The 26,816-nt window shown below is 39.6% G+C and overlaps 1 protein-coding gene across 1 annotated transcript in view; it reads right to left on the bottom strand.

Annotated features, from left to right (window-relative positions):
- LOC132825289 (uncharacterized) overlaps positions 1-26,816 on the bottom strand; it is a 292,786-nt gene that overhangs the window by 213,780 nt on the left and 52,190 nt on the right. The window contains exons 22-29 of the mRNA XM_060840393.1: positions 26,642-26,809; positions 21,667-21,878; positions 20,761-20,855; positions 18,504-18,631; positions 15,052-15,207; positions 13,615-13,802; positions 12,086-12,171; positions 7,167-7,294 (exon numbers count right to left, since the gene is read on the bottom strand). Of these exons, the coding sequence (XP_060696376.1) occupies positions 7,167-7,294; positions 12,086-12,171; positions 13,615-13,802; positions 15,052-15,207; positions 18,504-18,631; positions 20,761-20,855; positions 21,667-21,878; positions 26,642-26,809 (1,161 nt within the window). The remainder of the gene's footprint in view (positions 1-7,166; positions 7,295-12,085; positions 12,172-13,614; positions 13,803-15,051; positions 15,208-18,503; positions 18,632-20,760; positions 20,856-21,666; positions 21,879-26,641; positions 26,810-26,816) is intronic.

The raw sequence follows: 26,816 nt of genomic DNA, 5'->3' as shown, positions 1-26,816 counted from the left end.
TTTTTAGAATGTTGCATTAATGACAAATATACTAGGGGGTCTCCGAGAGTCTCTTAATATTTTAGTACGCCAAGTGATTGACTTGGGCAAACCCCCTACCAAGGGGATAAGTAAGGACACGATTGAGTCACTGGGGTGGAAGACCAAATTTGTGGTAACTTTTATACCACAATTGGATTTGAACTGTTTGGTAGCGTCTGTGTACATCCCCCCGGAGTTAAAATATAATGAGTCCAACCCAGCACCTGTAAAGACAAACCCGATAACACAGACAGGGAAGGTTTTAGAAGACATTAAGAAACTTATTGAATAAAATATATTACATTTAAAGAAACTCAAAGAGAAATACAGAATCTGGATAAGAATCTTAAGCTGTGGAGGAGCAGAAACGGATTCCCCGCAGATGACCAACTGTTTTTTACAGCTGCTGATTTTGACGAATTTCAATCAAACATTCAAGATAATTTGACAGAGAGAAAAGAGGAAGCAAAGGAGAATGTTTTTAGTAAAATCAAATTGTCAACGAAAATAGATGATGAGGACGTCTATCTACGGGAATTATTGGCACGATTCCAGAGCCACTTACTAATGCTGCCCACTATTGAGACTGCAGAGTTAGCTGGGGATAGACAGGGCAGATTTGATTATGTTCTATTATAAAAAAAGTTTTCCATCCGACTATTCCAATGTTCTTATAAATATAGAAGAGACAGTAGGTAATCGTGCTCAAAATTTATCACACCAGGTAACACGTCGGAAAACAAAATTAATATTTCAAAAGAATATCTTGTTTAGAGTGCATCTTATTGGATAGGGTCCAAAAGAAAAGCTTGGGATGTCTGTATTGTGGGAATCAGGACAGTAAAGCAACTAAATTAATATGGAATTTAGTAATCAGTTATGAAATACAAACTGATTTTAATAATTAATGTTCTAAATTAATAATTGTTGATTCAATTTCAAAATATAGTATTAAAGCTGCAGATAAGGATTATAAGCGAAGCAATTTCTAGTCCAGATATTACAGTATTTGTATTATGGGATTCAGCTATAGCTCAGACACTCTATTTTGCGTGAGTAAAGTTTTTTAAAACATTACGAAAAGAAAGCTTTGAACTTTGGTATAATTACTGAACCTATAAAGTTCCCTTTTATGTACTCCCTGTGTCAGTTCATAGCAAGTACAAATTCCAAATAAATTGTAAATATGTTTTAATGTATATATTTTTATGGTTTGGCAGTCATTGACTTTCAATTTTTTTCTTTTCTCTCTGGTTTCCATTGCCACCGGCGTGAAATTGCTTGTGGTTTATAATGATTTTTTTCAAGGGGTTTCTGTTTGCACAGCTGGCGGTTTGATTGCTTTTCTCAAGTGGGTGTGAATTTCTGTGATTTTTTTTCTCAATGGGCTTCGACAGCCAGGTCTGTGTGTGTTTTTTTTCTAAACTCCCATTGAGTTTAATTCACAGTTGTATAAGCGACATTGAGATATTTTTAAAATTAAAACAATATAGAGCCAAAATATGTAGTGCCCTGGACCCAGTATTATGTTGACAGTGACTTCATGGTCAAGTTGCAGACAGAGTTAATTTTTCTTTTAACCAAAATAACGAACTGAAGTTTCAGAACAAACAGAGACAGATAAAGAAAAATGGAAGGAAAAAAAAAGACAAAGGGAAGAGAAACCAAGAGAGAAGGATAGATAGAAGGAATGCGAGAAATAAGGGTTAGGGGTAAGGGGATTCACAAAGGACTGTGCAAACAGAGAGAGAGCACGTGTATAGCTAGCAAAACATTTAACCCTTTGTGATTTGGTTTGAATGCACATTGGTTTGTTGGTGATTGAAGGAGTAAGTTTTGTTTCTAGAGCTTGAATTCCAGGACTGCTGTTTAAATTGATTTCTTTTTATGTGAGCTTAACATGATTTTTTAGGGCTAATAACTTCTGTTCTTTTATGAGTCATGACTCCCTAACTACTTTTCTTACTAACCTCTTTTATTTTTACATTAAAGCAATATATGAGGGGCAGTCGAAGTTTCGTTCGACAGTGGGTAATTGTTATAAACGAATGTTTCCATGGTTATTATCTGTGACCTTGGATTCGACCATTGTGCATGCGTTAGAAGTTTTTTAACTTGAATTGACGAATTGTTGTAAGACAGCTCTGATTGTTTTTACGACCTAAAGCATTTTAATTGAGTAATGATTGATCAGCAGTACTTAAGAAAACTACTTTTGGATCTCTATTTTCTCGATCTTTTGTTTGTGTTAACAAGACATTTGCACCATCCGGAATTGTTCGCAGTTTATCAAAATAATCAAACAGCATTTTTTTCTCTCTCAATTTAATATTTATTTTTGTGGGTGAAGTTTGGTGGGTCTCTGTGTCTGTCTTTTCTAGGACCTGCAGGCAAGCATTTTTACATGATCCATCGTGCTTCTGCTTTAGCCTCAGCAATCAATGATTTTGAGATGCCAATATTCTGCCATCGGTTTTGCTTAGATTCTGATTGTGTGGTATGGGTGTTGAAGCTCTATCTGTTCAAGCTTCGCACTCTACAGTGAATGACATCATTATGGTATCAATCTTGCTAAATGGTTTGTTTGCACAAGGTTGATTCGAAATTTAGTTCTAGAGGGAAATGGGATTTTCTGAAGAGGAATAAATTTTAAGTCTTAAAGATGCTTGGATGATAGAGTAATATTATATCTTTGTATTATAAAGTCTGGATTTAAATTTCTGGTTGTTTTATAGTACTTTTCACAGCTATTCACTAACAGGAGGGATTCAGTCCTGGTCAAGCAGATTTTGTGCCAATGCCCAATACAACTGTGGTCAAACACCTAATTTTAATTCCACAATTCCAAACCTGGTTATGACGGTTCTAGGAAAGATGAGATAAGAAATCAGTTGGATTTTTTTCCATATTGGTAATATACCACTGTGTTGCATTTATATTCCTACAGACTTCAAGTCAAGCACTTTCTCTTCATTTTTTTCATTTATGCAGATCTGATGGTGGCTAAAACCTTTTTAATACTTTGAACAGGTCTTCGTTATTGAGCATCTGGACACATACCTAGTAGGCTGTACAAAGACAGCTATGATTAACTTTAGCCTTTTCATTAACTAAATTTTAGTTGTGGTTAAGAGTAAGAGACTTATTCCCCTTGTTCACTATTAAGTACTGGATATGAATTTAGTACAAGATTTCAAAAAAACTGGAAGATGACCCTACCCCTGTTGAAGGAGGAGCTTATGGGTCTGTAATTAATTTGTGAATGGATAATGGGTATGGGTTACAGTACAAATACCAGACGCTAATCTCTTCTGAGATTCAACAACAGATCACAGGTGAATCTTACCTAGTTTAGTAAATTAGGACTATCTTTCAGAAAGGAAGTGTATTTGCAGTTTTTTTTAAGAAGATATGTAGCTCAGGTTCTAAGTTTACTCACTGAGCTGAAAGGTTTGTTCTTGAACATTTTGTCATCACGCATTGTTAGGAGGGGCACAGAAAGTGTTTGTAAAGAGAGAAAGGGCGAGTGACAGGAGCAGAACGCATAAATGATGGTAGCTGCGGTTGATGAGTTAATTAGGGGAAGAATGCAGCCAAACGTGAGCAACCGAAGCAGCGAGTGATAGCATGTAGGGCAGAGAAGAAAGGGAGTAGGGAGAGACATGGAGGAGCATTTGATAGAGAGTTTGAGCGACAGGGGCAGAGACGAAGGTCTCCACAGGCAGGATGCCATTATTGTGGAAAGGTAGGGCATTTTGGGCGGGAGTGCCCTGATCTAAAAAGCGAAGAAAGAGCCATTCCGCTTATGATTTTTGATAACGACATGGAGGGGAACGACAACTGGCATCATTTCTGAGCAGTCAGGAAAAAAAAACCCAGTGATAGATTGGCTGAATAGCACATTCGGTAGATGGGGAACTGTGCTGGGACAGCTGGCCCTTGGTTTCTGTTGCTATCTTTATTACCTGTGGTTGTTGTTGTATACCATGTATCAGGACGCTTGTGACACGTACGATCGACCATGCCCTGACGGGAAAGGATAACCCCCCACCCGCATACCAGGCAGCGGGGCTGGAGGAGCCTGTGATGGGGGCACCCCATGGAAAGATTACGGGATCGGTATCAGAGGGAATGGAGGCGATATGCCTGAGAGGGAAGCGCGGGACAACTTATGATTTTACTTTATAACTGTATCTCTCATTTCTAATCCTTCCCGTATTAGGGCCTCAGAATGTGAGGGCTGAGGTGCAGAGACCCCCTAGTTGTGTATTTTTTCTCTCTCTTTCCCGTTCAAATTGACAACAGGTAAATTTGTGCTTTTATGCTGCAGTTAGAGATTGTGAAGTGCTATATGCCTCGAGACTCAAGAGACTATTGTTCACTCAAGAGATTCCTAGCCATCATCTGGTATTCCTAAATGGCTTCGATTGGTCTCGACAGCCACTGTTCACAATGATAAGTCAGTTACCACTGCCCGTGTCCGTACTTGACAGCTGTAAAATGGATGTGGGTTTTTATTGGTCAAGTGAAGGTGACTGGTTAGCCAATGACGGGTAAGATTCCTCGAGTGAGGGACAACCTAAGACAGGCACAGTCGTGCATTGACCTTCAGAATAATGGCCTGTGGTCATGTGGTTTTAGCAGATGCCTGGCTTTTGTATCCGTGTCGGGAATCTGGTCAAGTTTCTGGCTTGCAAAGCAGCTTGATATAAGGAAAATCGTGGACCCAGCAGTTTGACATTGTATTCACTGTATTTTTGACAAAGGAAAATGCCAGTTTTGTGTCATTTTCCAGAACCGACTTAACAACAACCCTTTAGGAAGGAAGGAGAGCTCATTGAATCCTATTGCAAAAAGATTTGACACTATGTCAGTAGTTTGAAATTTTATTTTAAGGTGTCATGGTATAATACGACCGATTTTACTGGGAGGTTGTACAATTGGGTGTTCTTTGAACAGCAGAGCTTCATTCTGCAGGCGTCCTAACTCATCCACTTTGTGTTTTCCTCTGGTTCTCTTCGCTTTTGTTATCATACTCAGTAATCGTTTTGTTAGTTTTGAGGTGGCTTTTTGTATATGTTTACAACTTTTAAGTGCTTACGCCTGTTATGTATTATTTCACTGCTTCTCGTGCCTTAACGATTGTATGCGAACTGGAGAAGCGCATAGAGTAGGGATTTTGCGTCGCGGAATGCTTTCTGTAGTTGTATGCTGCTTAGGGACTCCTCTCCACTATAACTATATCTCCCTAGAGTCAGACAAGCCCGGTTGAGCCAATTGGTCGGCCTTGCAGAGGAGCGATGGAGGGGCGCTCACCGACCATCCGGGTCCTGACTGCTGCGCGCGAATTGCTGTATTTTGTGTGGCCTCTTTCGAGGCCAAGGGAGGGAGTGTTAGGAAGCATTATTAAGGGTAGGTTGTGTTCAGAAACTTTATTGTTAGGTAGTGCTCACGTAAGGTAGTACTAGCAAGTCTGGAAACTGTTAGCTTCACTAGACAACAGTAAGCCATTATGTTACACTAAGAACAGACTGAAACACTGATGGCATAATGGGGCCACAGGGAGGGTGAACAGATAACAGGACATTGAAACCGTGTTAGATTGCACGTAGCTCATACTGAGGTAACTGAATCTTATCTCTTCTGGAACCAATACTATTAGAGAATACCGCTTCTTACCAAATAAGGATGTAGCACTGGGATGTGAGGGGCTAAAAGCTAGACAAAGAGAACAATAGATCAGAACGCGCCTTCTCCAGTGAGCAGTAAATATCTCACTGTATTTACGGACGTCTCTCTCTCTAAGTAAAAGCTTATATTTTGAATCAGATCCAGTGTCTCTCTCCTTCAAACGAACACCGGGGACGGTAGCTCCGTCCTAACATCCAATTTAGAACTTCAACTTTTGAATCCGGTCTATCCTTTTCCATCACTATTTTAAAATGAACAGAATTATGGCCGCTGGCCCCACTGACACCTCAGTCACCTGCCCTGCCTTATTTCCCAACAGTAGATCAAATTTTGCACCTTGGTAAAAACAATGACTGCAGATGCTGGAAACCAGATTCTGCATTAGTGGGGCTGGAAGAGCACAGCAATTCAGGCAGCATCCGAAGAGCAGTAAAATTGACGTTTCGGGCAAAAGTCCTTCATCAGCCACCGCAGGAACTGCAAAACCTGCGTCCACACCTCCTCCCTCACCTCCATCCAAGGCCCTAAAAGAGCCTTCCACATCCATCAAAGTTTTACCTGCACATCCAATAACATCATTATTGCTCCCGATACAGTCTTCTGTACATTGGGGAGACTGGACGCCTCCTAGCAGAGTGCTTTAGGGAACATGTCCGGGACACCCGCACCAATCAACCACACCGCCCTTTGGCCCAACATTTCAACTCCCCCCTCCCACTCTGCCGAGGACATGGAGTTCCTGGGCCTCCTTCACCGCTGCTCCCTCACCACCAGATCTCCCAACTCCTGTAGTCAATGCTCTGACCAAAAAAGGAAAGCATACCAAACATCTTCCTCACTATCCTGGCTACCTGCGACTCTACTTTCAAAGAGCTATGAACCTGCACTCCAAGATCTCTTTGTTCAGCAACACTCCCTAGGACCTTACCATTAAGTGTATAAGTCCTGCGAAGATTTGCTTTCCCAAAATGCAGCACCTCGCACTTATCTAAATTAAATTCCATCTGCCACTTGACATAACTGATCATGATCTCTTTGTAATCTTAGATAATCTTCTTCACAGTCTACTATACCAACCATCTCGGTGTTATCTGCAAACTTACTAGCCACGCCTCCTATATTCTCAACTAAATCATTTATACAAATAACAAACGAAAGTGGAGATAATGAGTAGAACTAGGGTTCATATGTCCTCTCTGTTGATATATTTCACAGGAACCAGAGCAGGTATCTCTTGTGCTATCTTAGAAAATAGCAAATCTAACTGAACACCAGATTTCAGGCAAGACTTTCCTTTTCTTTTCGTGATACTGATTGAATTCTGGGATTGAAACTAAAATGGATATATTGGAAGCTCTGTACTGACTATATCGTGAACAAGAAATAGGTGTACACCCAAGAAGACAGACACTCAGATTCACTTAGTTTCTTAAGAAAAATAATTTTCTTCTTACCTCAGTTAAACGGTTAGGAGGAATAATTGAAAATGCATCCTTCAGAGTTAGGAAGTCAAGGAATCCTTGGAAATAATTCCTCAAATAACTGATAAAACTGTCATTTTTATAACAGTGAAGAGGGAATGCTGGAAAATAATGGAAAATATTATTATTCAACTATCCTAGTCATACATAAAAAGCTAATTTAGCTTGGGCATTTGAGAGCCCAAAGTTGCAACAGGATGAGATGGATCAGACTATTCATTCATAACTCATTAAAAGTCTAACACAAGTATCAAACTAATCAAAAGCGTTGCTAACAAAAGTCTTTATTCTGTTTGAGATCTCAGTTTAACTTATAAATAATATGGATATTTTGGTGGGGTGTTTTTTGCTGTTTTGTCTCTACTGATGCTTAAAATTTTTAAAAGTCACTTTTGAGATTGCTTTGAGATGTGGATACGTGGATAGTGTACGTTACACAGACTTAGTTGTTTGAAGTGTATTAACAGTGAGGCTGAAGTATATTAACAGTGAAGCCTCTGGGGCTGAATTTTCTTGGCCAAAGAGAGGCATGAAGATCTGGGGGAGAAAACAGGCAATTGGTTTGTTGATCAGCCAATTGAATCATGCCCATCTTCGAGAGATAGAGTCATGGAGCCATACTGCACAGAATCAGGCCCCCCAACTCAACTCCACGCCAGGTTTCTAGCTAGTGAACTAGCTCCATTTGCCTGCGTTTGGCCCATATCCCCCAGGGTTTTGCAAGTGGTCAACACAGTAGGGGCAACAAACCCAGGCAGAGATGAATAGCCAATTTAGCCTATCTCTAAGCCACTCCAGAAGGCAACTGCACATGTTGCCTGTTGGTGGCAAGCCCGGACCCCTCCCCCAGCTGAGACTAGAGTCCAATATTGAGGAGAGGCTGCTGCTTGGTTGAAGAACAGCACACTTTTGCCCCAGCATACTGTGATGCGATAGCCATAGGCTCAGCCACCTCATGAAGGGTCTACACAAGTCATGGCCATGCATTGTTTTCAATAACCCCTGTTGATGCAGTCAGGTCCCACTGTTGTTTCTTGCTTGTGTGTGCAGTATCTACATCTCCTAATGAGTGACACCAAGTAACACCCTGTAAGCCCTACTACTGGGCCTTCCATTGTGCTGCTCTTAATTGTTCTTAATTGGATTGGACTCCTAGAAATAGATGATAATCCATTCTGGCCAACTATAGGTTCCTGACACAGAAGTAGTGTCTACCTCAGGATTATGATCCCAAATATGCGGATAGTGTAGGATTGTAGTCACAAGCAAACCAGTTTGGGTAAAGATAACATGTCCCCTTCCTGAAGGGCAGATGGCATTTGATGTCAGAAAATCAACATTAATTGCAATAAAGATTTTTTTGGAAAATCTGTAAAGGATAAATATTTGGTTGATAAACCTCAAAAGTTGGATATAAATAGTCTGACCCTTTATAATTGAACATTCCTTTAGCTTAAAGGTTCTCATACAGTCTGCATTTCTGTAATCCTGTCAGGAATGGTGGTGGATAACTAATCTCATTGGATGAGAGGATTCACAAAATGGGGGTGGGGGCAACTAGCATGTCAACGCAAAAGACCAGGCTTAAACATTTTTATCTATCTTCAGAAGAAGTGCCATGCATAACCTATCTCAGTCCAGTTCCAAGGTCACTAGCTTCACAAACACCAGCCATCCATCACTGTGATTCACTCTTCACGGTACTTAGAAATAGCAGAAGGCATTGGATACTGCAACGGTTATGGGTCCTGACAATATTCTGGCAATAGTACTGAAAACATGTGGTCTAGCCCTAGCTTGATCACAAGCCAAGCTGTACCAGTACAGTTGTGACAGTGGCATCTACCCAGTAATGTGGAAAACTGCACAGGTACATCCTGCCTATGAGGACAAACACAATCTGACCAAATACTGACCCAACCCATACTGACCAGCAGAGTTCAGAACTGGGCAGTCTTTCATTTTACCAGACATTAATACATGTAAATAAATTCATGGAAAACCTGGTATCATGTAACAAGGATGGCTTTCACCTTTGCCACTTAGGTAGTGAACTCGCACAATATCGAGAACAATAGCAAAGTAGTTACATTGCTTGATGAGTAAATCAGATACCTGCATCTGAATACAAGATATGTGAGCTCAAATCCGATCACCGTTTTTTTTTAGGTATGTGAAAAGAAGAAAAAGTGGTTAACTCTAAAATTGGGCTCTTGAAGACAGAAACGGGTGAATTTATTACGGGAAACAAAGAAATGGCAGAAGAGTTGAATTGGTACTTTAGATCTGTCTTCATTGGGGAAGACATGAGCAATCTCCCAGATGTAATAGCAGCTGAAGGACCTGAACTGAAGGGAAGTTATATTAGGCAGGAAATGGTGTTGGAGAGACTGTTAGGTCTGAATGCTGATAAGTCCCCGGGACCTGATGGTCTGCATCCTAGGGTACTGAAGGAGGTGGCTCTAGAAACCGTGGATGCATTTTCCAATGTTCTATAGATTCAGGATCAGTTCCTGTGGATTGGAGGGTGGCTAATGTTGTCCCACTTTTTAAGAAAGGAGGGAGAGAGAAAACAGAGAATTATAGACCAGTTAGTCTGACCTCAGTGGTGGGAAAAATGCTGGAGTCAATTATAAAGGACGAAATTACGACACATCTGAATAGCAGTAACAGGATAGGTCAGAGTCAGCATGGATTTATGAAGGAGAAATCATGCTTGACTAATCTTCTGGAATTGGTTGAGGATATAACTCTGAAGATGGACAAGGGAGATCCAGTGGATGTAGTATACCTGGACATTCAGAAAGCCTTCGATAAAGTCCCACATCGGAGGTTAGTGAGCAAAATCAGGGCACATGGTATTAGGGGCAGAATACTGACATGGATTGAAAACTGGTTGGCTCATAGGAAACAAAGAGTAGAGCTAAATGGCTCTCTTTCGGAATGGGAGGCGGTGACCAGTGGTGTGCCGCAGGGATCAGTTCTGGGACCGCAGCTTTTTACAATGTACATTAATGATATAGATGAAGGTATTAAAAAGTAATATTAGCAAATTTGCTGATGACACAAAGCTGGGTGGCAGGGTGAAATGTGAGGAGGATGTTAGGAGAATACAGGTTGACTTGGACAGGCGAGGTGAGTGAACAGATGCATGGCAGATGCAGTTTAATGTGGATAAATGTATGGTTATCCACTTTGGTGGCAAGAACAGGAAGGCAGATTACTACCTAAATGGAGTCAAGTTAGGTAAAGGGGAGTATAACGAGATTTAGGTGTTCTTGTACATCAGTCAATGAAAGCAAGATGCAGGTACAGCAGGCAGTGAAGAAAGCTAATAGCATGCTGGCTCTCATAACAAAAGGAATTGAGTATAGAAGCAAAGAGGTCCTTCTGCAGCTGTACAGGGCCCTGGACCTGGAATATTGTGCACAGTTTTGGTCTCCAAACTTGAGGAAAGACATTCTGGCTATTGAGGGAATGCAGTGTAGGTTCATGAGGTCAATTCCCGGAATGGCGGGACTATCATATGTTGAAAGATTGGAGCGAGTGGGCTTGTATACGCTTGAGTTTAGAAGGCTGAGTGGGGATCTGATTGAGACATATAAGATTATTAAAGGATTGGACACTCTGGAGGCAGGAAGCATGTTTCCGCTGATGGGTGAATCCCGAACCCGAGGACACAGTTTAATAATAAGGGTTACGCCATTTAGAACAGAGTTGAGGAGAAACTTCTTCACCCAGAGAGTGGTGGGTGTATGCAATGCTCTGCCCCAGAAAGCTGTGGAGGCCAATCTTTGGATACTTTCAAGAAAGGGTTGGATAGAGCTCTTAAGGATAGTGGAATCAAGGGTTATGGGGATAAGGCAGGAACAGGATACTGATTGAGGATGATCAGCCATGATCACAATGAATGGTGGTGCTGGCTCAAAAGGCTGAATGGCCTACGTCTGCACCTATTGTCTACTGTTCCTAGATAATTTTAATTTAGTTAATTAAATATCACTGAAATAAAAAAAACTAGTATCAGTACCAGTGACTTTGTAACAATTGGATTTTCATTCAAATCCAATTGTTTCCTTAAAAAAGAAAGATTGCCAATTTCACTCCATAGCCTCCTGAGTTCAGAAATATAGATGAATATTGCCCTCTGAAATAGTCTAGTTGGCTGCCCTTTGTATGTAGGAAGTTAGTTCACAACCATCTTCTCAAGCACTAATGGGGATAGACTTGACAATCATTCTCATATTCTGTAAATGGTGAAAAACAGCTAATAGGAGGAAAATAATGTGTGAACTATTTACTTAGGTATGAGACACAGTGGAGCTTAACATGCGAAAATGAAGGTATAGGACCTGTAATTTTCAGCAAGAAGTTTTGGAACATATTAGAGGTGTCTTAAACTATAAGACATTCTGAAGAACAGGGAGAAATCATAGAATTCTCAGTGCAGAAAGAGGCCATTCAGCCCATCAAGTCTGCATTGACCCTCCAAAGAGCATTTCATGCAGAACAAGCACCCCCCCAGCCCCCCCACCCCCACCACCACCACCCAGTACCCTTGCATTTGCTATGGCTAATCCATCAAACCCGCAGATCCATGGACACTATGGACAATTTAGCACATCTTCAGACTGTGGGAGGAAACCAGAGTGCCCGGAGGAAACACATGCAAACACAGGGAGAACGCGCAAACTCCACACAGACAGTCACGCAAGGGTGAAAGGCCTGGGTCCCTGATGCTGTGGGGCAGCAGTGCCAACCAGAAATATATTTATGATAGTGGCTCTGGGACAGGAAAATGAAAAATGGTACTGGGAGCAAATACACATCAGTTTGAAGATCAAATACATGACATGAAGTGAATAGGCAGAAAGTTTTGTTTATATCATTACCTTTGGCATAATTTAACAAATTATCAAAAATAATTTCCTGATCATCAGTCTTCTGCTGCTGTTTGAATAAACTCAATGCCATAACACTGTGGAAAATAAACAGAGGTACTTCAGATACACAAACCACTAGAATTAACAATGTCCCCAAGTATTTAGGAATTAAAATGATTCTCAGTGGTATTCTGAGAAGTGCCTTCCTGTTTGTGTATAACTTGCTTATTCAATATTTCACTTATTTCAGAAGGAATAAGCAATAATTGCAGCACTGCTAGAGGTATTCATTACCGAAGAACAAATCTAAAAATAACCCACACATTCAACCACCTGTCAGAAAATTGTATGTTACATATTATTTATCAAATCAGAAGTAACCTTACATAACTAATAAGTCCTAGAATAGAGATGTAATAATTCATCACATATTCCTAAAGGATGTGAAATTCTCTGCCCCCATTGCTACCTTTGTCAACACCATCCAACAACACACATCTCACATACAAATTTAACTAGCATATATGTAAGAGTATTAGATAATCTGAGTATTAAGGGGCATCCGCAGGGCTTGGTGCAGCAGTGTATGTAAGATGCTGATAACAATAACCCTTTTTTGGTCTTTTTAAAATCACATTAATTCAATTGGTTAATAGGAACACTGAACTGAGTAAAAGCCGGATGAACTGCTGATGCTGTAAATCAGAAACAGAAACGCTCAGCAGGTCTGGCACCATCTGTGGAGAGAAGTGGACAGTCCTGAAGAAAGGTCACCTGACCTGAAACATTAACTCTGACTTCTCTCTGCAATGCTGTCAGACCTGCTCAGCTTTTCCAGCAGTTTCTGTTTTTGTTTCACAATCAGCTGTGGGACTGACTGATGATTAAAAACTCAGTTTTGCTGCATATGTGGCAGCATGTAAAGTTCAGGAACATACTTGTTCAGTTTGTTCAATCCTATATTGTGAATGCGAATATTGTGTTTGTGAATCATAAAAGTGGAGCAGGAGTTTAAGACGACAAATGGTTAGAATGAATGGACTGTGGTCAAGGGACTTCACATCATTTACATTTGAATGAGGTCAGCAAAGACAAAATGGAAACGCAATAAGGCAATGGTGAAAGTTGCACGTATGCTAATGTTAAACATATGTAACCCAGTTATATCACAATGAATACGATATCTTTTTTTATATATTAGATTAGACTTACAGTGTGGAAACAGGCCCTTCGGCCCAACAAGTCCACACCGACCCGCCGAAGCGCAACCCACCCATACCCCTACATTTACCCCTTACCTAACACTATGGGCAATTTAGCTTGGCCAATTCACCTGACCAGCACATCTTTGTGACTGTGGGAGGAAACCGGAGCACCCGGAGGAAACCCACGCAGACACGGGGAGAACGTGCAAACTCCACACAGTCAGTCGCCTTCTAGTGAGATATAGTCTATTTTCTTTAGAATCCCATTTATGATCCTTCTGCACAGAACAATACACATTTTAGTTGAAGATAGAATAGAAAAAAAACACTTACATCTTTTCAAATGCAAAACATGGAATTTCAATGCTGTTATTGGAATTGAAGACGGTGCTGGTGATCTCAGGCAGAGCTGGAACTAGTACAGCGCTAATCCATTCTTTCACATTTAGATCATCAATTCCAGACAGGCTTCTGGAAAACTCATGCTCCAACCCTTTTATAACATCAGCTAAAAGATCGCTCTGAAAAAGGAAACAGTTGCCAAAATTATGTATTCAAACTTTAAGGTAACACAAATTCCTTCAGTTTGCATCATGATATTTTTCCACCGACTAGAGTTGTGAGGCAAGATTAGGTTCTCGAAACAGGAAACTAGACCTGAGCATTTGCTACACACACATTTGAGAAGGGACTGAGATTATCATTGTGATTCTGACGCACCAGTTTTAAGTTGCACCTATCTACCCCCAACCCACTGTGGATGAGCCCTTATCTGACTGCAGTCGTGCTATGAGTGCTACAGATAAGATAACTAATCCAATACAGAGTACAAGAGCATGGAGGTGCTGAACTTATGCAAGACACTTTTTTGATTAGGCTTGGCTTCATCTGGAGGATCACTGAAGATGTTACCTAGTATGGTGACGTAACATCTGAAAATGAACCTTCCAGCTCAGCTAGCAAACCTACATCCACACTTGTTAGATATTAATTGGAGTACTGTATACAGCTGTGGGCGGTTCATTACAGGACAGATGAGAATGCACTGAAGAGAGTGCAGAAACGATTTACAAGAATGGTTCCCAGAATGAGAAACTTCAATTTTGACAATATATTGAAGAAGTTGAGACTGTTCTCCATGGATAGAACGCTGAGAGGAGATTTGAATAGTGAGAGTATGGAACACACTGCTGGAAATGTAATACAGTCAGTTCAATTGAAGTATTCAAGAGAGGACTGTATAATTACTTGGATAGAAATGGTATGCAAGGATATGGAGAACAGGCAGGACGTTGGTACTCGGTAATAGAATAGGGGTAGGCAACTCAAGCCAAATGGCCTCCTTTTTCACTGTAAAACTACTGTGCTTCTGTGATTGAGTCACCACATAATTTATGGTGTAAAACTTTCAGGTGGCCCAAAACTTACGACCAGTTGAAGTAACCAAGCGTTATTTGATTTTGAAGAGTTAGGACATTACATGGTTGGAAGTTTGAACCTTGCAGCTAATTATTGTCAGCAAGCTGGCTTGTGGATCTGAAATGGAGAAAAGAAAAATTCTTCCTGCCCACCAGATCATCTGCTTATTTTAATGTGCAAGCAACACATCTACTTGCTTGTTTGTCCTCCCAATACTGAAGCAGTCAGACTTCAGAAAAATTGCACTGCAAAACATTGGTAAACTGCTCTGATATCATTTTGGGAGACCATTACAGCTACTATGCATTTTTTTATGATTTCTTAAAACTATAGATAACACTTGTAGCTCACGTCTTGTGTTTCGATGATGAATTGATTGATAAATGCAGCCAGATTCCTGGTGGGTTCGATGTGGATTAAGACGATGGTCAATAATCTGTTGTCGTTAATGAATCCAGGCCTGCTCAGTGCCTGAGCCATTTCTCTGGGATCAATGCTATTCACCAACTGCAAAATCACAATACAGTTATGTTATAATTTTATCTAAACAGAAGCAGACTGGATGCAACATTGAATGTTAAAGAGACAAAAAGTAAACTCTTTATGAGCCTCATTGGTTACTTGCTACAAATCAATATAAAGGGTTTGGAGACACTCTAAAGAAAGAAATCAGGAAGGCAAAGATGGGGTATGAGATAGCATTGACAGATAGGGTTAAGGATAATCCAAAGAGATTCTACAAATGCATTAAGTGTAAGAGGGTAACTAGAGAAAGGCCTCTTAAAGATCAAGGAAATCATCTTTGTGTTGTACGCCAAGAGGTGGGAGACATACTAAATAAATATTTCACAACAGTTTTACAATGGAGAAAGAAATGGAGCCAAGAGAAGGCAGGGAAATAAATATTGATATTTTAAAAACACTTCACAAAGAGGAAGTTCTGGAGGTCTTAGAGAATATAAAGATGGATGAATCTTCCATACCTGATTGAATGTATTCTAGAACATTGTGGAAAGTTTGGGAGGAAATTGCAAGGCTCTGAAGAAATATTTGCAACTTCTATAACTACAGGTGAAGTGCCTGATAATTGGAGGGTGGCTCATGTTGTACCTTTGATTAAAAATGGTTGTAAGGAGAAATCAGGGAACTATAGACATGTGAGTCTAACTTCAGTTGTGGGCAAATTGTTGGAGGTGATTTTAAAAGATAGGATTTATGGACATTTAGAGAGGCAATAATTGATTACAGATAGTCAGCATGGCGAAGAAAATTATGTCTCACAGATTTGATTGAGTTTTTTGAGGAACTTACCAAAAAGATTGATGAAGGCAAAGCAGTAGACGTTGTTTACTTGGAATTTAGTAAAACACTTAACAAGGAACCACATGGTCAACTAATTAGTAAAATTAAGTTACATGAGATTCAGTGAGCTTGCCAATTAGATACATAATTGGCTTGATGGCAGGAGACAGAGAGTGGTGGTAGAGCATTGTTTTTCGGACTATAGGCCTGTGACCAGCAGTGTTCCAAAGGGTTAATTCTAGGCCCTCTTTTGTTTGTCATTTATATAAATGATTTGATGAAAATATAGAAAGCATGGTCAGTAAGTCTGCAGATGACATCAAAATTGGGGACATACTGAACACTGAAGAAGGTTTTCTAACATTATGAAGGGATTTTTGATCAAGTAGGTCAATGGGCTGAGAAATGGCAGATGGAGTTCAATCTGAATAAACTTGAAGTGTTGCATTTTGGTCCAACAAATAGGGGTAGAACTATGCCCCCATTACAGTTAATGGTAAGACCTTGGGTAGTGTTGCAGAACAGAGGGATCTATGGGTTCAGGTACATAAATTTGCATCACATACAGACAGGGTGGTTAAAAAGGCTTTTAGCACACTTGCCTTCATTGCTAGACACTTGAGTGTAGGGAGTAGGACATTATATTGGGGTTGTATAGGACATCATGAGGCCTCTTCTGGAGTAGTGTCCAGTTCTGGTTGCCCAGTTACAGGAATGATATTACTAAGCTGGAGAGATTTCTCAAAAGATTTATCAGCATGTTGCCATATATGGAAGGTTTGAGTTATAAAGAAAGGCCTTGTTCACTGATGTGTAGGAGGTTGAGAGGTTTATAAAATGAGAGATATAAATAGGGTTAATGGTGGGTGTCTTTTCCCTCGGATGGAGAATTTCAAGACTATGTGGTACATTTGTAAGGTGAGAGGAAAGAGATTTAAAAAAGACATCACAGGCAATTTATTGCACAGAGGGTGGTTCACATGTGGAATCAACTTCGTAAGGAAATAGTAGATGTGGGCACAATTATAACATTTTAAAAAAACACTTAGATAGGTACATGTAGAGTAAAGGTTTAGAGGGATATGGCCCAGGCGCAGGCAGGCGGGAGAAGTTAGTTTGGCATTATGTTCAGCATGGACTGGTTAGACCAAAGGGTCAGTTTCCATGCTGTATACCTCTACAACTCTACCCATCCCAATTCTGCAAAGATGGCATAGTGGGAGGGTGGAACTGGGCAATAGGGACATCATTTGGCCAGGCTGTTCTTATATACCAAACTTCCAATCCTGGCAAGGACCCTCATTACAATTATCCTCATTGAAAAAAGAAGCATTGCCTGAATCATTTGAATATCAATGTCATCCAGACAATGCAGCTTGAATCCTCTCAGTGCAATCTCATTGCACACTAAGAGCTCATAGTATAATGGTCATTTAATGTCTAGCAGAAATAATCGTCTTTGAATCATTTTTCATTCTTTTCCACAAAGGTCTTTAAAGAAAGTCAATTACTCCAATGAGGTCCTCTCCTAGTAGCTTGCATGGAACTGACTGATGATAGGGATGGTGATGCTGATTATAGTAGAAATACTGATGTTAGCCAAACTGCAACTAATAAGACAGTGAATGCAAGCAGCAGGCAAAGTGATATCATGAGTGGAACTCAGAGTGCTAAGAGAACTGAAAATCTCTTTGCATTCAAATGGTTGCAAACTTTTTCCCACAAGGCTGAGGCCAGAATGTGGCTCTATGAAGATGATTAAGGAAATTCACCACCGCTGATTCTTCTTTTGCTAGTGCAATACTATCTTGAGTGGTAATAACATGTTAAAATGGTAAAGACGCTCGTGAAATACTGAGATTTGCATTCTCCTGTTCCTCAGGTTCCAGATAGTTCCATTTTGGTTTTTGCTTCAATGTTTAGCAAAGATGTGTTTTCTGTGTGCTTTATTCACATTAATAATCCTCTGCTTGGCTTTATTTAAAAACTGTTGCAGGCATTCTGAAGGGTATTTGCATATTTATTTTACTTAAATTGATACAGAATCTCTGAAATTTCTTATTTATCAACTCCAGAAAAGCTAATAAAAGGATAGCATAATTTTAGTAACTAAGTATAATTAACAGGACTTTGTGTCAGTTTTTTATAGTGTCAACTTTTATTCACTGATATTATTCCTAACTGAGTCATACTCTGACACAATGACAGGAGACTTGGCTCAGAATTCTAGATGTAATTGTATTCAGCTCATGAAATTATGCTATGGCCACTCACAGGACACTGAAAGATATGGAAAGCAAATATTTCTTTTTGGTTTGTAACACAGTGACCAAATGCAGAAAGATAACGTCTGGAATGCGAATATAGGCACATTGAAATTTGCCAAATTAATTATAGCGGCTAGAGGTAGATCAAGGAATCAATGTTGATCTGGAATAGCTAACCAACAGTTATATCATCTGATTTACTCAAGAGAAATCATTTTTTAAAATTGTTTTTACCTCATTTACAATGCCAGGAGGAGCCAGATTAAATACATCCTTCAGAGTTAGAAAGCTGGCGAACTTTGGGAATGAATTCTTCAAGAACCGAAGAAAACTGTCTTTGTTGTAACAATTAAGAGAAAACGCTGTGAAAAGCAGAAAGTATTCAGTTACTTTTCAGTTATATTTCTTGGGCAAACAAGAATAATTTGTCTTCAACTCCTGAGAGCCAAACTAAAGCAAACTAAAAGAGGTAGAGCCATTCATTACTCAATCAGAAATTTCCTAACAAATGATGACACAATGGTGAAAATAGCCTGGAGCATCAAACAAGATTTTCTAAAGTTCTGTTTCAAGTTTTCCCCTGAGACTATTGCAGTTTGGTACAACAGGAGTAGGACTTATACAATTAATGGTAGGGCCTTGGGTAATATTGTAGAACAGAGGAACATAGGGGTTCAGGTACATATTCAGAAGCAATGTTGAGGCAATTACTTCAGCTAATTTAGCTGTTTTAATACTATTTATTAAATTTTACCTTTCTTGGTTGGGATTTGTCATTCATCTTTAACTATCTTAAAGGATGTTCTGATTTAAACATGTAAGTCAGCATTTACCCTCCCAAGGAGAGGCAATTTATTGGACAAATCAGCAGCAGGGAGATACCAAACCCTTCACCACCTTAGCAATTAAATTCTGGGTGAGATCTGACTGGACCTTCTGACTGTATTTTTCCAGTCAGCCCTAAGGTTTCCAAACTTGGGGGGGGAAGTAACTGCTGTCCGGATGCCCCACTAATTAAGGTTAATGGTTAATACCATTCACATCACCACACGGATTAACTGTGTTGCTAGTAGGTGGCAGCTCTCTGGACAATTAAACAGAGTGAAACAGATACAGAAATTGCTGGAGGAACACAGGCATCTGTGAAAAGGATTAACATTTTGAGTCCAATAGGACTCTTCTTCTCTGCCTTTATGAAACAGACTGGCCTCAATCTGCACCATTTTAAGTGCGATAAGGTGCAAAAGTGAGGTGGTCATCGAAACTCTCCAACCATCCTTTCTATGGCTCCATTCTCCTCCTCTCTCTTAAGTCCCCACCAGCAGCCCCAGCCAGTATAAGAGTCCTGCTACTCACCATAGCAGACAGCATCCGGTTTACCTGCATCTTCAGGAATGGTAAGATAACACTATCCAGGAAGCAATGTACAGAAAACTCCACTGTGTAGATGATCATTTGATTCGGTGGGCTGTCTCATTAGTGTTGGAGGGGTGTGTCCCACTCAATGGTTTCCACCCCCACATTTCAACTCAGCAATTAAAAATTCCCAGCCCCAGTGTGGGACTGGGGACACAGTGGAATATGACATTTAGGACCCATCCCTGGCTTCTTTTTGAAGGAGTGTCACTACATTCAAAGTATTAACTCTGTTTTCTCTCCACAGATACTGCCAGATTTGCTGAGTTTCTCCTTCAATTTCAGTTTCTGTTTATTTCAGATCTTCAGCATTCGGAAATCTTTGTTTTACTTGAAGGTACAAGAAGTTATAAGGGGATACTTTTCTCTTTTTGAGTGACTGGCCTCAATCTGCTCCAGTCTAAGAGTGAGACTGTGGCAAATGGCACAGAGAATCAGAGCTGGGAGGAAACGTTAGAATTGCTTTTATTAGCTCTTTAGTCCACAGATAGAATATTGCATACAGTCCCAGTCACTGCATTACAGGACAGAAGTGATGACACCAGCAAAAAGAGATTTACAAGGATGTTGTCAGGATGTTGTGTGACTTCTGATTTTATAAAATTATGCAGGGCCTAAATTGAATGAATTGGAATGACCTATTTCTCTGTAGTAGAGGGATCAACAACCATGTGCCGAGATTGAAAGCAATTGGTAGGAGGATTGAAAATGTGCTGGCAAAGTTGGGGAGGGATAGTATTTTCTCCCAGAAGGTAATTGGAGGTGTGTCTGAAATAGTGGTAAAGAAAGGAAACTCATCACATATATAAAAAAAACTACTTGCACACACACAACTTGGAGAGACAGAATGGATAAAATAGAATCCTTCTGGTCTGTAATTTTTCTATGTTAATAATACTCTTCAAAATTCTTTTTACAAGAAGATCAAATGACTGTGAGGACTGAGGCCAGTCCATTTAATGTTGAACATATTCATCCTGTATCTTATGCAGTAGAAGCTTTTCAAAATTATGGCTCATTTTGCCAACAATTATTTGCACCATGCTCTTTATATACAGTTGACCTTCATACTTACCTGTGCTGTTGAGAAAATTAAGAACCCCCTCTTGCAGCACTGTCATTCTTGTTTCTGGTGGCATTTCCCTCAGACCATAACTGAGTCCTTGTACACTAGCACAGGAAAGAAATATTAAAGTTTTCAATTAGATGTCAAATCTATAGCAATCCTACATCCTTGTAAGCAACCAGTGGTGGACACTTTGAAGCGCTGCATTACTTTATTTCAAAACTCCTGGATTTTCAGTTACTGAATTATTCTTCATTTTAGGGCAAAAAGGTTGAATTTTTCAGCAGTATCTGGTAATCTGTTCACCTGTGAATCGATGTTCTGCATTTCAAAAGTTTCTTTTCAAGGAGGCAAATGACAGACACCCGAGAGTCCTTTCTTACTGAGTGGAGTTTCTTTTATACACAAGCCTCACATTGTCATGTAGGTTTTTATCGTAGAACTGAACAAAAACAATCCAAATAACGCTACTGATTTAAATGCCCTCAGAATAGCACTTTAAAATGAAATCATCTGGAATTTAATTTCAATTTACAATTTCTAATTGCTTGGAGCAATTAATTGATTAGCAAATCCCAAATATTTGAGAAGATTCTCCAGTTCAGAAGACAGCCAGATTTTCCATCACAACCACAATTCTTTAAATGGAAAATCTAGTTGTGTCAACTGGAGCTTTATTTCTTGGATTTATAATATAATGGCAATAACATCATATTAATAAAAAGCAAAATAAAGAAGGTATGGAGATAGGGCTCCAATGCTTTCAGCTTACATTTCTAAATATAATCTGAATGACCAAGTATTAAAACAAAAATATTACAATTATATTGTACATCACTTAGTAATAACGACATGGTTCTTCTTCCCATTGACTATATAAAGTTGAAGTACAGTAATGGAGAATGATACACTTACATAATCTGGAAACCATCACAGGTTATGTTCCTCATCAGAAAGCCATTCAGCACTGACTGAGAAATACCAGCAATGAAAGGTCTGAATCTCTCCTGGAACCATTTCCTCAGGAAATCTGCATTGGTTAAGTTTTCATTGGTCTTCACAATCTCCCACAGAGCATTCATGAACGTGATCTTTGTTATCAAAGGAATCAATGATGTGTTCAGGGTCTGAAACAAGCAATAACATGTGTCCAAGTTCTGAGTCAAGAGTGTTCTTTAAAAATTTCAAAGCTGATTGGGTTTTTTTATGCATCAGAGGCAATTGGCTTCACTAACATTATCAATCAAGGAGGATCTGCCCTATGATCAACAACAATAACTTGTATTTAACTGCAGAAAAAAACATCCCAAGGCACTTCACAAAGTTGTAGAAGCTGAGCCAAAGCTGGTGACATTTGGATAGAGATGATGATGCACTTTCATTGGGAGCAAGGTCTCCAGCTCCTGAATGGTGAAGCCTGAAATAACTTGAATACTGAGGGTCTTGATTCAATGCAGCCTGCAAGCCATGCAAGTGAAGAATAATTCAAGATCGTGTGTGTGTGTGCCTGTGTCTGAACGCATGCACGTACGTGTAAATATATGTGTTGTGCTTGTGTGTGTGTGTGCATTTACAGATGTTATGCATGTACATTTGTGTGTCTGTGTGTCTGTGTGTATTTGTGTGTGCACGTGTGTGAGAGACAGCGAGCTAGTGACAGAATGGGTACTTAAATAATGGACGGTGGGATAGGGAAGAAATTATTCTGGTGTAGCCCTGTCTCTATTACCAAAATTTCACATCTAAGAGAAAATGGCAAGGGACAATTAACATCAAGAGTTAAAATCAATAATGCCCTTTCAGGAAGAAAATCTGATAATCATATGTGATTTGGGCTACATGTGACTCCCTACTCACAGCTATGTGGCTGACTCTTAACTGCTCTCTAGGCAATTAGATATGAGCAATAAATGTGAGTATAGCATTGACACCAATATCACGTTGACAAATAACAAAAAAAGTTGATGGCACCAGTAGAAATAAATGAATTTTACTTAATAGCTATTACTGAGACACGTTTGCAGAGAGACTGGGACTGGGAACTCAATATTCAAGTATATCCAATATTTCAGAAAAATGGGCGATAAGGAAAAGGAAGTGGGATAGTGCTGTTAATGAAGGAAAGTTTCAGTGTGGTGGTGGCTGCTGATATGGATGAAATTGATCACAATGTGGAATCAGTTTTGGTAGAAATAAGGAATAATAAGGGAAAGAAGTCATAGGTATAAGTTGTCCGCAGCCCCTGAAGAGTAGCCTCAATGTGGGACAAAATATAAATCAGGAAATAATGCAGGCAGATAAGAAAGGCATTACAATTGTTATGGGTGACTTTAATCTGTATACTGACTGGACTAATCAAGTGTGCAAAGACAAAATGGAAGTTCAATTTATGGAGTGCATCAAGGATTACTTATTTCTTGCACAACTTACACAGAAACAGATTATTCTAAATCTGGTAATGTGTCATGAGACAGGATAAGTAAGAGATCCTCATATTTAAGGATCCATTAGGAGGTAATGAGCAGGAGATGGTAGAATTTGAAATTCAGTTTGAGGGAGAGCAAGTCAGTTATAGAGTCATAGAGGCATACAGCAAGGACACAGACCCTTTGGTCCAACCAGCCCATGCCAAACATAATCCCAAACTAGTTCCACCTGCCTGCTCCTGGCCCATATCCCTCCAAACCTTTCCCATTCCTGTACTTACCCAAATTTCTTTTAAATGTTTTGAATGTATCCATATCCACCACTTCCTCAAGACGCTCATTCCACACATGAACCACTCTTTATGTACAAAAATTACCCCTCATGTTTTTTTTAAATCTCTTTCCTCTCACCTTAAAAATTTGCCCCCTGGTCTTGAAATTCCCCACCCTAGGGAAAAGACAGCTACCATTACCTCTAACTATATCCATCATTATTTTATAAACTATTATTATTATTATTATTATTTTAGGGCAGCACAGTGGTTCAGTGGTTAGCACTGCTGCCTCACAGCGCCAGGGACCCGGGTTCGATTCCAGCCTCGAGCGACTGGCTGTGTGGAGTTTGCACATTCTCTCCGTGTCTGCGTTTCCTCTGGGTGTCCTGGTTTCCTCCCACAATCCAAAGATGTGCAGGTTAGGTGAGTTAGGCGAATTGCCCATAGTGTTCAGGAATGTGTAGGCTAGGTGCATTATTCAGGGGTAAATATAGGATAGGGGAATGGGACTGGGTGGGTTACTTTTAAAGGGTCAGTATGAACTTCTTTCTGAAGGGCCTGTTTCCACGCTGTAAGGATTGTAATCCTAAAATAAAATTCTATAAGGTCCTTCTCAACCTCCTATGCTCCAGTGAAAAACGTCTCCGCCTATCCAGCCTTTCTTTATATGGCAACATCCTGGTAACTCTCTGCTGTGTCCTCAACTTAAATAAGGACAGTTACAGAGTGTGAAGAAAGAGTTGGCTAAAGCAGACCACAAGAATGGACGCATAGAAATGTCAATAAGTGAGCGGAGGGAGATATTTAAAATAGGATGTTCAGCAAAAATCATCTGGTCAACAGAATGGCTGTGATGAAAAGGATAAACAAAGGCAGTAAACGCAAGTTTCCAATCAAAACCTACGGAATACCAAATGGTGGAAACTTGTGATAGGCAAGAGGATTGGCATTCTGTTTTAGGAACCAGTAACAGATGACTGAAAAGCTAATAAAGTGGGAGAAAATTGGTTATGAAAGTAAATTGGTAAGAAATGTAAAAACAAACAGCAAGAGTTTCTATGGTTATATGGTAAGAGAGTAGCTAAACATGACTATAGGACTCTTGGAGGATTAACACTCCATGATCCTCATAGTCACTGGCTCTCTCTGACACATACTGGTTCCAAACTCAGCTTTCTTAAAAGCCTGACCTAACTCTTTCTTATACCCATAACAAAAATAGACCGAAACTAGTGTACTCCTGAGTGAAATTCAAACTCTGAAAAGGTATTTATATACTAGTATGCATTACATTACTATAAATAAAATAAATCACATCTTTAATCACATGACTTTTAAAGTTTCTGGCATTTTCTCTAAAAATTCAGGACTATAAATTGCAGTTTACAAGTTTACTTTATGTTTAATACTATTCTATTTATCAGTGCAAAAATGCATGTTTAAGCCTCTACTTCATGTATTAATCAATCCCCCATTTTACAACTAATACATTTACTTCATATTAAACATTGGCCCCAGCCATTCAGCTCGGAGATGTGTGTTTGGGGTTATATTCACCTGATACAGCATGTGTAGCTACTGACACACTGCCAGCAAGCAGGCTGTGTTGCCAAGATATCTGGGAGTTTAAAACATGTTCAAACAGAGCAGACCACTCATAGCCATGAACAACCATGAGTTTGTGCAATGCCAGCGATGCAAAATCATATTCAGTGTATTCGTTAATCCCTGCCTGTTTTTGGTTTCAAAGCTTATCTATCACAAGCTATGCAATGTACGATGCCTTTTCATTAGCTGCCAAAATATATGTAAACATATCTATCATTTTTGATGCTACAACCACCTTTTTGGAGCTAATGATAAAATCCCTTGTTTATTATTTTATTGTGATCATCAATATATGTGTTTTGGCTAATGGGAGTGTTGAAATGCTGCAGCATAACGAAATCAAATTGTCTCGGAGTCATTACTTCAGACCTACTGTGCAAAGTTGATGCGTGTATTCTGTATTTATCAGCACACATTTAACAGATTGGTTTACAGAGCTCACAAGATAAAGAATGCAGGTTCACAATTATAGTCCAACAATACGGATTGTCCCTTTCAGGCAGTTATGAATCTGAATATCTAAGTTGGTGGTGGAGGCAGATTTCCTTTTGGTCTAAAGAGAATTGGATTACCATCAGGTGAAAAAATGAAATTTGCAGGGCCAGGCAGGTGAGCGACAGGAGATGAATTGCTCCTGTAGAGACTACTACAGGCCCAATGGCTTCCTACTGTGCCATATGATTCTACTTTCAACAAATGAATTGTGAAAATAGCATATTTCAGCAGCAAATTCAGAAATAATACTGACTACAAAAACAGAAATTGATGGAAAATCTTAACACATCTGGCAGCATCTGTGGACAGAAATCAGAGTCAACATATTGACTCCCAACATATTGAGACTCTTACTAAAAAACAAAAGAAAATGCCTTGAAAACTCTAAAAATTCCAGAACATGTAGCGTCAATAGGTGAGGGAGTTGAAACATATTTGTTACTCTCTGTGTGGAAAAAGTGATTCTTAAATTGCCTTCCTAAATAGCCCAAGGCTAATTTAATGATTACATTCCGTCATTCCTGACTTTGTATGAGGGTGTATGTTTCTGCAGCGATTCCAACAAATATTTTTAACACAGTAAATATTTTGATCAAATGAGTTATAAGGACAAGCTGGAAAAACTCGGGTTGTTTTCTCTGGAACAGCCAAGACTGACGGGAGACTTGATAGGAGTGTATAAAATTATGAGATGCATAGATAGGGTTGATGGTCAAAATCTTTTACCCCAGAGTTGAAATGTCTAATACTAAGGTCATGCATTTAAGGTGAGAGGGGGAAGTTCAAAGGAGATGTGAGGAGCAAGTTTTTTGTACAAAGAGTGGTAGGAGTCTGGAATGTGCTGCCAGGGCTGGTGGTGGAGGCAGATACAACAGGGGCATTAAGGGACTTTTATATAAGCACATGAATATGCATGGAATGGAAGGATATGGACCAAGAATAAGCAGAAGGGATTAGTTTAATTTGGTGTCATGTTCAGCACAACATCATGGTCCAAAGGGCCTTTTCCTGTGCTATGTTATATAACCGAATCTTCAAACCTCAAGTGATTAGAAATCAAGTTTATGCAACCAATAATTTAGTTACCCTGTTGTTGAACTTGTCCAGTGCTTCATTCCGTGTGGTTTCCTCAAATTTCTGAAGGAAAACGGTCAGTGCTATTTCATCTGAGGTATTCAGAACCTTTGGGCCAGTGAAGCAGTCAAATATGGAAGATAAAACTTCACTGTCTACCTGTATCTTCAGTAGATCAGTCTGCAAA

This window comes from Hemiscyllium ocellatum, chromosome 20 (genome assembly GCF_020745735.1).
Source record: "Hemiscyllium ocellatum isolate sHemOce1 chromosome 20, sHemOce1.pat.X.cur, whole genome shotgun sequence".
Classification (NCBI taxonomy): domain Eukaryota; kingdom Metazoa; phylum Chordata; class Chondrichthyes; order Orectolobiformes; family Hemiscylliidae; genus Hemiscyllium; species Hemiscyllium ocellatum.
This window is presented reverse-complemented; position numbering and strand designations above follow the sequence as displayed.